Source organism: Rhamphochromis sp. 'chilingali' (assembly GCF_963969265.1).
Source record: "Rhamphochromis sp. 'chilingali' genome assembly, chromosome: 6".
In the NCBI taxonomy this organism is placed as follows: Eukaryota; Metazoa; Chordata; class Actinopteri; order Cichliformes; family Cichlidae; genus Rhamphochromis; species Rhamphochromis sp. 'chilingali'.
The window spans coordinates 21737153-21749795 of NC_137933.1; the positions used below are offsets into that span (position 1 = coordinate 21737153).

A 12643-nucleotide genomic window follows, 5' to 3' on the forward strand; every position below is an offset into this window, starting at 1 on the left:
TGCTAAACACAGGATCACTGTCACAATTCCTCCAAATTTTAAGAAGGTTTGGGTGATATAATATTTTGTATTATATTTTAAAACCACTCTGGTACGACTGAAACTGACAGCACTCACCATGTAAACCATTTGGAGGGAGTCTTGATGCATGCTCAATCATCCAGGAAAGTAAATCTCCAAAAGTTGATTCTGCTCATCTGGACGTAGCGTTTTGTGGGAGAAACGTTTCGTCACTCATCCAAGTGACTTCTTCAGTCTCAGCTGACTGCAGGTTTCCCCAATCTTATAAACAGTACATTTGTATAATGACTTCAGTGGGCTAGTTTCAGTCATTCTGCAAATGTACTGTTTATAAGATTGGGGAAACCTGCAGTCAGCTGAGACTGAAGAAGTCACTTGGATGAGTGACGAAACGTTTCTCCCACAAAACGCTATGTCCAGATGAACAGAATCAACTTTTGGAGATTTGGAGGGAGTTTTTTTTAAGGCCCCGCGTTTTCTCTTTTCTGACACCGGGTGGCGCCACGGGTCCCAAAGCCATGTGGTGTTTTATGTTTTGTTGTTGTTGTTGTTTTAATGCAGTTAAACATTGGATTTAGCACGAAGTGAGACACGATTTACGCGCTGACAACACAAGTAGGGACTTTTGCGCAATGAAATAAAAGGTTGTAATTTAGACGAACTGGTATGAGTCCGTTTCAACAAGGGAAAAAACAAAAAGAAAACACAAATCACAGTCCACCACTTTCAATTTCCACCTGCGTGATGAGTTATGACGCCGCATATAAAGTGCACACATGTGCGCATTTTATAGTAAATTGCGGGGCAGCAGCAGGCGTGTGTGCAGCGTGCAGAAATACTCCTGCAAACATCACTTTTACTGCATTTCCTCCGTTTGCTTTATCTGTCCACAAAACCTATTTTTCCCCACTGTGCTGGAAAAGGTTTTTTTTTTTTTTTTTTAAATAATTGAATATTAAAATAAGTGATTTTTTTCTAATTAAATCTATCTAAAATTGGATGTCGCGCACAGCACAAATAAAATGTTTAAATCCGACTAAGCTGTGGAAATATTGTAGATAACATATCAAGAAACGTCACCCTGAGTTTGTTTTTTTTTTTTACAGTTTTTATTTTTTTATTCATTGGACTGAAAAGTAAAGAAACTAGTAACTTCCAGCATGTTTAAACCATATTTACGTTGCGACGACGACGGCCACGGGGCGCGTTATCGCTGCGTAATTGGCTGTAATTACAGCGAGCAGACAGCGCAGAGCCATTTGAGGACAGGAATGTGACTGCAGGGTGCATGATATTAGTGTCAGGGCAGAGCTGCAGAGTGGGTTGAGGTCTACTTGCGTCGGTGTGTGTGCGTGCAGGAGGGTGTTGAAGCAGTTTGCAGACTGCCTCTAGAAACAGCCCCTAGCGTCAGACATCAGTATTAGCCTGGCTGATTACTCTTAACTATCGGATCAGCATCTTGAACGGTGCAGTGTTGGCGAGCCCGAAACGCGGTCAGGCGTATGGACAGTCGGTGGTAGCTCCGATCGGGATCCCTCTTCGTTTACATCCCTACAACTAAATAAAAAGAGAAAGGGGGGCTGCTGCACAGGCGAGACTGTTTCGGCACGTAGCTGGCCTCTGTATCTGCGTTCCGGTGCCTCCAACTACGAGGGCCTCTTCAGTTTACAGGGGGAAAAGTGGGTGTTTGCTGCTTCACTGGTGTTTCGGCAGCGGCAGCGGCGGCGGTGTCCTCGATGGCAGGCTGGAAGGACGGCTCGGTGCAGGAGAAGTATCGCCTGGTTGTGGTCGGAGGAGGTGGCGTCGGGAAATCAGCCCTGACTATCCAGTTTATTCAGGTCAGTAGCGGTAAACCTTGCAGTTGAAGCGAATGTAAGCCTCGCTCTGATTTCCACGCTCGCCCGAAAAAACACGGCCAAACAAGGAGGGAGAGGCCGGACACGGGTTCCGTCCGTAAACGGACACCGGGGTCTGTTTTTCCTCACTACTTTGCCGAGGCCTGCGACTGTCGGACGGATGGGGAGGTTTTGGAGAATTAAACGTCTGTCACTTTAACGCGACGATTTCCGAGAGGACCACTTCCACTTTGCAGTTTGTACAGCCGCTAGTCATAAGAGAAAGGAAAGTGGGTCTTTGGAGCTTAAAGAGTTGTCCTATTTTCTTGTACCTAAGTTTCCCTACAAAGTAAAGCAGCGGATTTAGAGTTCGTGCTAAGTTGTTAGAAGTCCTGTGATTTTCTTTGAGAGGGGGTGCACTGGCCCACCAAGCCACACAATGTAATACTTCAAATAGAAGGATGCAAAAGCTGTACAACGTTGGTACATTGGTGTCTCTCTGTGTCACTCTCAAGAGGAAAAAGTGCGTTTGAGTTCTTTTTAAGTGCCACCAAAACGGATCCTCCAGATCTCACTGGAAATATGTGAACTAGACAGAGAAAATCCGTTCAGGTTGGGTGACTGTAAAATAAGCAGCAGCTGCACAAAATGTCCAGTGAGAGATGATTAACTTTTGTGCTCTGATGCAGAGTCTCACCAGGTCTGCTGGTTAACCTCGTTTCAAGCTGAAACCAAAGGCAAGCAAGCGCACTAATATAGATAATCTATAGAAATGAAAGGTTGCTTCCACCACTGTTAATCAGTTTTACAGCAGCCTGCTTGAAGAAAACTTGCTGGGTGTCACATATAAAAGGCGTGTAAACAGTTTACCTCCCTGTAATGCCTGGTTGCATTCCAGCACAGTGCAGACACTGCTCTGACCTTCCAGGCTTTCATAATCGCCATTTAGGAGAGGGCCCAAACACACACACACACACACACACACACACACACACACACACACACACACACACACACACACACACACACACACACACACACACACACTGTAAGAAAGAGATGACATTCTTTGCCTTGTGTGTGTGTGTGTGTGTGTGTGTGTGTGTGTGTCCCCACCATGGTGTCACTGTGTTACTGATGCTTGCTCTGGATTGCAGGAGACAAGACAGGCAGGCAGCTGTGTGTCTCCACACTGACAGACAATAGTTGGGGGGGTGGATTGTGAAGCTTGTGAGCAAATGTGTGTGTTGGGTGGGTGGGGGAGAGTTGTATCCTAATGAGGGTTCAAAAAGCTCATTAACTGCATACCAAGTAGGAAGGGATCAGATAGACCTGAACTGGGTGGAAACACTTGAGATGTTATGGTAACACCACTGGAATAACGCTGATAATGTCATTGTGAATTTTCTCATTTGTAGTTTTGCTTGTCATATGTAATAATCGTTTAAAACGTGCTTCATATATGCACGAGGTGGGCCTGGATTTAGTAATAAAGTTTTCTCTAAGGTCTCACAGACTCATTTCCAAATCAGCTAACTGACTGCTGACTGAGGATTTTGCTTGGATGTCCCCTTTTCAGTTAATCACCGTGTGTGTTTTTCTTACTGCCGGCTTGCATGTCTTGTGCCGTGATGGTGATAGAAATAGTAGGGTTAGGGGAGAACTGACAAACTCTTCAGAGGTTTCAAGAAGTCGCCTGCTGTGCTGTGTTGGGGTGGACCTGACAGCTGGTTGTGAAGTCGAGGCGATACTCAGAACTATGCTGAGTGTTGTGAGTTTGAGGGTGTGTGTGTGTGTGGTGGTGGGGTGGGGGTGGAGGGGTCGGAGGGTGTCTGAGTCAGCCTGGATGGGTTAATGGTCACGGACCATGTGGAATTTGGCCCTTTGGCAGAGGAAGTCCCTCTACTGCTGCTCTTAGGGCCTCCTAGTTCTGTATGGAAAAACATGACCTGCTTCCTGAATCACTGGAATTCTGTGCACGTGTGCGTTTGTGTGTGTGTGTGTGTGTGTGTGTGTGTTAGTTGTCACTTTGACTAGCACTAATTTTAGTTTTATGTGTTTTACCAAAAACATAAAATACTCGATGAAGTGACTGCAAGTGTCTCAAGTCTCAATATATCCCAAATACCCTTCTTTGGTTAGATTTCTCTTTAGCAAATGCTCTTTTTCCACTAATAGATTTTTCCTACATTGCTCATTAATGTGCTTTTAATCACCTTCATGGTATGAAATATTGCTCATAGTTTTAGCCTCAGCTGCTGGTGAAACAGGTTAACGTCATTTATTATCTTGTCAGTAACCCTCTGAGGTCAGAGTCGTCATCAGTGACAACTCCAACCCTAACCCTGACCCACATCCTGTACTATCAGAACTTGTTGTTCTACGGTTTCAAAAAACAATTGTTCCCTCAAGTGTTTGGAATTGGGGAACAAAAAAAAAGTTTGGATTTCTTTAGAAAAGTGCGGTGGGTTATGGTTAGGATTGGGGATCATGACAGATTAAGACTGTGACTAGAAGATCTACTTCTAATAAACCAGTAACAATGAGATATTTATGGTATTTTGTTATCTACTTCCATTGGATCCATATATTTAGATCATCCTCTTGTGGCATCACAGTTTAGAATTTTGTTTGTGTGCTGAAATGTTTATCGTTGTTGTTCGTGTGTTGGGGTGGCTGTGGGTGACCACAATGCACCAGCACAGTAGCATTTTTAAAAGCACTTCGTCAATGTGGCCAATCATCTGATGTCAGCTTTTATATTTATTCCGCGAGCACATTTTAATCACTTGCTAGTCCTAAGGTGTATTAGCTAATGTTGATCTTGAGGTTCCCGAGCAGCTCAAATAAAAGACTTTTTGGGGAGTCAGAACATGAAAGATGATGTCGCTAGCAATAACAAAGAGTGGCAGGTCCCTGGCTGCTGGCCACCCTAATGCCAAGCATTAGACTCAAGTTGAAATAGCGTTAGGATGACATAACATTGAGTCATCTGACAAAAGTTGTTGAACACTGCGTGTTGTTTAATGTGACGTCTGCGGGGCAGGAAGCATCCCAAGTAAGGGAAAAGATGACTCACATTAGCCATGTGAGCACTGCATGTGGGTTGCGTCTGTGCCTTTTTTGTGCCTGAAATAATGGTATATTAGAAACCCTTCTCAATTTACTCTGGGTTACCAGAGAAGCCGCCAGCATGAGACAGCTCTAGAAATGTTGAGGTGAAGCGTGGTGTTGTTTTCTCACATGCTTGCTAATATTAGCATGATGGCAGCCCCTGGCCATGGAGATTCATAAATGAGAGCAAAACATCCTGACTGATCAAGTCCAGACAGATTAGCTGAGGATTTATGTAGACCTCAGCTAGATTTACAGCTAAAGCACGTGTTCTCCAGTTTCTTTAATACACACCCTTATTACATGCATCTCTCATAACTTCTAAAATGGATTTGATTAGTCAGATATGAAAACTTTCAAGAGACATGTTGCCAAAAGTAGCAGCTCAGTAGGGGAAAAAAAGGCTGGATTATGAGGGCAGCAGCCCTGGTTGAGCATGTGGAGGCAGGATATGGCTGTAATAGTAGTGTTTGAGTAGAAATATGGAGGGTGCCATTTCAGAAACAGCCACAGGTGTCTGGGCTTTGCAACAATGTTTTGGTGAATGTGTGTTTTGAGAGATTGTTTTATGTATTTCCACACAGTGCATGCTCTCAGCCCATTTTTAAATACGGGCGGTTTGTAGCTTTTTGTAGGGCTTAGTCATATGCCAAATACCATACCAATGAGTGCAAACAGCTCCATTCACTGGATATTCTGACTGGTGTTTTTTCTTTTATAAGGAAGTTTATGTCTTTTTGTTATGTCTCGTGCAAGCTGAGGATTATATTTGCTTTCAGATGCAGACACGGACACCTGCAGACACCAGACAAGTAGTTATTTCTGTCTGCTTTTTCAAAGACCGCTTGAAATTTTCCTAATAAACTCCACTCGGCTTTGCTTTTATGAACTTTGGGATGCCTCCATAGGCAGAGGCGGTCATTTATCAATTGAAAAATCGATAGGTCAGCGGTTTGATACCCGGCTGCTCCAGTCTAGACATTGAAGTATCTATAGGCAATAAAGTGCTGTATGTGTGCATGATTGCATTGGCTGTGGTAAAAAGTTCTTTGACTGCTTAATTAAAGTAAAAAAAAAAGTGCTTTATACAGGGAAAGTATAACATTCTCCTAAAACTGACCAGTATAACAGTAAACTCATTTTAAGTGTAGGATGTGGCAGATGTGTGTGTGTGGGGGTAGGTGAGGAGAATAACTGTTTGTTTAACACTATTGAGTGGTCACACCTTGGCTTCTCACAGAGTGGAGCCTCAGTGAGAGCAAATAAGCCCCTCAGTAACTTTCACCATAGACTCAATATTGAGTCATCTTATGTCACCCACTGGTTTGAGATGGCATTTTGGCTGCTGGAGTCTCCATTTCGGAGCTTGAAGTGGACATATTAACAGAAGAAGATTGTGATAACTTGCTAGCTTGGTTAGCAAAGCTAGAGGTGGGAATTACTAAAACCTGCCATAAGAATGTTGCAACCTGTTCAGTCTCCTTGCGATCAAAAGTAGTCATGAGTGTCCAACACGCAGGTCTGGGCAACCGTTTAGTCACTACAAGTTGGAATTGTTTCTCCAGCCTCCGGATGATGCCTCTTATTTTTAAAACAAAATAGAAATGTGTATAAAATATTAGCAAAAGAAAATTTATCAGAAAATTATGGACTTCAAATTTCACGCAGCACTATCCCTCAGAAGTTTAATTGTAAACAATTGCCATAGACCTACTGTTTTTGCGAGCGGTTTCACAGCCTGTTTGTCTATGAATCATCAATCAAACAGACAATATTTGTGTTGTGTAAACAGCAGGCGGTGTGCACTCTATATCATAGCTGGCTGGAAAGAAAAAAATTAATAGTGGGTAGTTGTCATTCTGGTGGCTTACTGAGAGTCAGATTACTATAAGCGCTCAGTGCTACACTCGCATCAATACCTGTTTCATGTTTATGAGTTCCAGTAAGATTTAGACTGCTGGGTTTAAAGCAACAGTTTCCTTTCCACCTTCTCTGCCGTATTTGAATCTTTTGGTGCTATGTTATTCTCAGTCTTTATCACTTTTCCACTCAAATTCTCTGTTAACACTTTCCACTTGCTTGGGGTCGTTCTGTAAAGATGGCAGATTTCATGTTTTTTAAGGACAGTGGACCAATTCTAATATGGCACCATAGCCAGATGTGCTCAGGTTCTTTCAGTGTAACTTCATCCACTATCCCTTGCTGATCTTAAGCGGTCAATTTGTATTCTGCACTGCCGCTCTCCTTCACTCATGTGAAAACAATATGCAAGTCTACATACTTAATTATACTTCTTAATGTATCTCACTTCAGTGAATATTAAACTCTATCCAGATATAACCTGTAAGGCATACAGTTAATTCATAAATGCTTTTTTTAATGTGACCAGCCAAGTATGAATTCAGGAAATCATGTCATTTGTGCCTTTGTAGCGCTGCAAGAACAAATGTTGTAATGTATAGAGAAAACATAACTGTACACATGAATGCCAGAGGTTCTTTGACACAGAGAAACATCAGTTGTTGTTGCAGTGCACTGTTGTATCTTTACTGATGCTCACCGATGGCTGAGTGTCAAGCTGAAGATTTGTGCTGTCCGATTTGTCTTTGTGTCGTAGGCTGCTATGAGTATTTCAACATCAAGATCCCCTAAGTAAGACTTTAAATGCAGGGGATGAACGCAATCCCATTGCTGAAGTAATTTAGCTGTATCTGGCAAAATGCCTAGCAACACACCAAAGGAATGTACACGAGAAGAAGTTCAGGATCCATAAAGACACTCCCACCCATCTGGGAAAGCTCAAGAGACTAGTAGGTCATTCCCTTTGCTCCACGCTAATGAGAACCTAATGACTATCCAGGGAGGAAGACCACTGTTAATCAGCAAAAATTAAATGGGCATCACAGTCATTAATGCATTGCGCAAAACAATAGGAGTAACCTCTATTTTTGCACTTATACACTTTTGTTTTATTGTCAGGAAAGATCTGTTGTCAGTTACAATAACAATAACAGGAGTACATTTACATACATGGGTCACACACATAGTTTACAGTTTTCTCTAGCTCAGGTTTTTGTGGCCTTTATCTTTTTAACACATGCTGGCTGGAATCCACGTCCTCATGTTCCACACATCGATATCCCCGAACAATGGGCATCACTTATCTTCAATGGAAAGTGCGCTTCCTCATTCTGCATGCTTCTTCTGTATATAGTATGTGTTTGTTATAAAGTGCTTCTCTGTTCTCGTTGATTGTGTGACATCGAATTACTGCTCAGTCAAAGAAGAACTTTGTCTCAGGGCCGCACATATGATGCGAGTTCAAGAAAAATGCTAGCATTCTCTTACCTAACCGAGATCAGTCACACCCTGAGTCATTTGTTGCCTTGAATGTCAGAGTAACGGAGCAAATCTGCGTAAGAAGCACTGCTGAAGGTCTCAGTAAAACGAAATCAACAGAATATATTACATTGTGCCGATAACGTGGGAAAAAACGTTGCGTCAGTGATCGAATTTGTATTAAACGGCTCAATGTATCTATTTGGAAGTACCTGTTTTGCACACATTTTTTAGTTGGAGGCAAAGGTGTGATTTAAAATGTTCTACAAAAGGCAACACAGATTTGAGATCAGATAACACAGTTCTTCTTTCCGTCTCCCTCAGTATGTCTGTCTCTCTGTAGCAGCAACAAGCAAGAACCAAACCATAAATCCCATTAATGTAGAAACTAACAAAAGAGCTATACATACATACATACATACATACATACATACATACATACATACATACATACATACATACATACATACATACATGCATATTGGAAAAGAGAAATTATGGGGGAATTAGTCATAAACTCCAACAATGTAATTCATAAAATAGCATGCAATTACTGTTATGGTCACATTAGGAAAACCAGCGGTTGGAGACTGCAGCATGACCAAAGTTATTGTTACCGTACGCAGTGGATGCTGCCTCTGAAATGGTCACTTCAGAGTTGTGCAGTTACCATCTTATTACCTTTTTATTGAAAAGGTAATAAGATGGACTCAGTCTTCTCTCATTTTGTGATTGAATGAGGTCAAGTTGACAATTATATGCAGTCTTTTTGTGAAAATATAAAGATTAACGTCAATTTGATTGAATTCAGTTTTTTTTATATGCAAAATCACAACAACAGACGCCTCAGTTTGCTTTATATTGTAAGGTAAACCCCAACAATTAGACAAACCCTATGAGCAACCACTTGGTGCGACAGTGGGAAGGAAAAACTAGGAAGAAACTTCTGTCAGAAACAAGTTCAGGGAAGGGCAGCCATCTGACACGACAGATTTGGGTTGAGGGGAGAAAGACAGGACAAAGCTGCAACTAACTGTGAATGATTGTGATAAAAATGCAAAAGTCGCAAATTTGTTGCCATCTGCGTGCAGAGAAAGCTACATTAAAAGTAACTACTTCCATTCAGAGTCCAGCCAGAACCTTATAAATTTGAAACAGAAATTCCTTGACTGGAAGTGATTTAAGAATGGCAGTTTAACTATAAAATGACATAGGCACCCAGAAACCTTGATTTAGGTATGGGCATGCAGATAGAATGCAACCAGGTTGCCACCACCTGAGTCGAGTCCCCAGTTGCAAAGAGATGCATTGCAGATGAGTTTCACTCATCAGCACAGACTGATTCAGACTCGTTGCAAATTGTTGGCAAGTTTGATAATGGTTGCTGTCAATCCAAGAGGAACCATGATTGTTTGGAAACATTTTGCCAATCTGACCTCTGGGCAACCAGTTTGCCACTGTAACTACTTGCAGCTGGTTGCCGAATATGAAAAACTGAATGCAATCACTGAGCAACCAATTTTTCCTACTCACAAGGATGTTACTGCCATGTCACACAGACTTAGAGAACAATTAGTGACACCTGGTCACCACAGGTCGCTAGGGAAAAGTTGCTGACCACTTGGTTGGTTGCTGGTAGTGGCCAGCTAAAAAAAGGATTTATGATGCTGGACCAAAAACCACCTTGCTACTGCTTTTGTTGCTAGCAGATTGCCAAGGTTTTCCATAGTTTGTGACTTATCTGCTGGTGGCATAACTGTGGAAAACAGTGTTCAACTTCAAAGTAAAAGTTGTGCTGTTTGAAATGTGTTGCCTGAAGCTTTTCCTTTGAAGGCAAACATTCCGGTTTGTGTCACACTCTTCCAAGGTTTTACTTATGCTCAGTGGTTAGTTGCCAAGTGTTTCCAAACAAATTGCTGGTTTCCATGCAAACTACAGGTGACCAATTGCCAACCAGTTGTGGACTTCATATTTTTCTCTAGCAGTTAGAGGTTGCCAGGGGGTCGCTGACTAGTCTCTTACCATAAAGACACACTTGAGTTTGCGCCACTGTCCTGATGTCTAGTCTGTTAACTCCACCACTACAGTCAGGGCAACATCTATTATGAATATCTTCAAGAATTTAAAAAGTACTGGACGACAAACCAGCTTTCAAGTGCATGATGATTTCATGGTTAAAAAAAGGATAATTTGCTGTTTTGAATGGTGATAATTACACTATATAGTGACAAATAGTCCGAAAATGCAGCTTAATGTTCAAAAAAGTCAAGGAGGGTAGGATGAAGCAGGTGACAGCTATGATTACTGTTGACTAATCATTACTAATAATGAAAGCAAATAGGAGTTAGAAAACACGTCAGCGTAATTTGCAGGGTGTAAATATGAAATCAGAGCAAAGTTTGGCTGAACAAAGTAACTTCTCCATGCAGAATACATTATTAGTATTTCCACTGTCTGTAGGCCGGGCATCAAGCTGGCGTAGGACGTGTGCAACGAGCCATTCACACATCATCACCGTCAGCAGTGCCATAAATGACAGTCATTTAAAAACAGCTAATGTTGGTATGTTGGCAACCATGTCCACCCCCTTGGACTTTGCGAGTAAACGCTCGGAACATTGTCTCAGATTTCACCTCAAAGCTAGTTTCCTTTGTTAGGCTTACAGTTTTAACGCTGAGAGATCTGAGCAAACAGAACCCACCTGCAGCCTTATGTCAAGTTTGTAATGATGACAAAAAGGCTCGTGCGTCTAAGGTGTGATTCTAGTTTTGTTCATTTACAAACTGTATTCAGTTTAGGGCTGTGCGATATGACCAAAATCTCATATCCCGATATAAGACATCTATCGCCCGATAACAATATAAATTACAAAAATTTAACATTTTCTGTAAATTCTGTGAATCTAGTGTTTCCAGCTGGGCGTCGTGTACCTGGAGTCGAGTGTTTTAACCGATGCGTGAAACTATATATTTTTAGATATAAGTTTCAACGGCCGCCTTTTTCTTTGTAAGTATTTATTATATGGTGTGCTGCGGGAAAAAGCCTGTTCTAATGTTTGAGTCTAAGGTTTATTTTTTAGCACCTGACGGCTCTTTTTTGCTTCTCATCCGTAAATACTCTGCATACTATTTCACGGGGTTCCGTTTATTTTGAAAAGTCTCAACAGGATCTTGAGCTTTATTGTGAAAGGTTTATGTGTAAAATAAGCGGATACGGGATGGTTTTATCGTCGTTTTTGCTAACAACGCATAAAAACAGGTGCTTGTCCGTCTGTTATGTGGTTATATTAAATATAAGAGAAAGAGAGAACTTTAGGAAATTAATATAGCCACTACAGTGACCATCAAAACAAAAAAAATTGTAATCCGATATAAATCGTTATATTGAACAGCCCTAATTCAGTTGTTTACTTCCTTGATTTATTACCATTTTTAAAATTGCATTTGCGTTTGTCATATTGATTGAAAAGCTGCATCGTTTCCAGGTTTTATTTCTACAGTACTGAAGATCATTAAGACAACATTCATTCTTAACTTTATATCATAAGATGTTAACGGAATTTTTCCTTATTTTTCATGCAATTTAATATCATTGTATAAAGCCAACAAGTGACGGATATGATGTGGAACTAGAAATCGCAGTTTTCCTTTTTCAGTTTGGTCCAAGCCTAAATTTTCTACAGAACATGCAGTTACCCATGTATATTTTGTTGGATGTCCTTCTAATAGCGGAAAAAAATTGAAATATACTCCCTTGTTTTCTAGTCGAAGCCCCTCACATAGTCAGACAGACAGAGAGGACGGCGGGTTCATCCGTGTTGTTTTTGGCTATTGTTCTGTATTCACACATCTGTCTGTTTCAGAATAACTACTCACAGTATCAGGTCTCACATCTCAGAGTCATATAACAACAGCTCTGGCTATGGGAAACCAACATGCAGGCTGCTTATTTTAGCATCCCACTCCACCACACCTTTTAACATTTAGCATTTCAAAGGTAAGTCATCTTTTTTATGATAAGCTTATATTTATTAATGGTGCTACAGATAATTCTGCTGACTTTTAAAATAGTAGGCAGTGTTGATTTCATTATTGGCGTGACTAGTTACACGGCTAATTGAAGCGTCTTTTGTTGTTTGCCAAAAGTGAGGGGGACATTTTTCTGAACCTTAGTCAACAGAGCGCTCTGAATGGTTCTTTTTATGTCCGTGTGCTTGTCGCTGATGCCGTGCTCTGAACTGCCTGCCAGGCAGCTGGTGGACATTTGGCACATCTCGAGCAGACAGTGTCCAGAAGCCTGTGGGGCACCTGCTGTCCATCAGGGGGAGGTGAGGC

General features: G+C 41.5%; 1 protein-coding gene across 1 annotated transcript in view; it reads left to right on the forward strand.

The window, feature by feature from the left end:
* Positions 1-1327: 1327 nt before the first annotated feature.
* Positions 1328-12643, forward strand: part of rras2 (RAS related 2) — a 31337-nt gene continuing 20021 nt past the window's right edge. Inside the window, exon 1 of the mRNA XM_080884406.1 lies at positions 1328-1859. Within this exon, the coding sequence (XP_080740532.1) occupies positions 1758-1859 (102 nt within the window). The 5' untranslated portion in view covers positions 1328-1757. The remainder of the gene's footprint in view (positions 1860-12643) is intronic.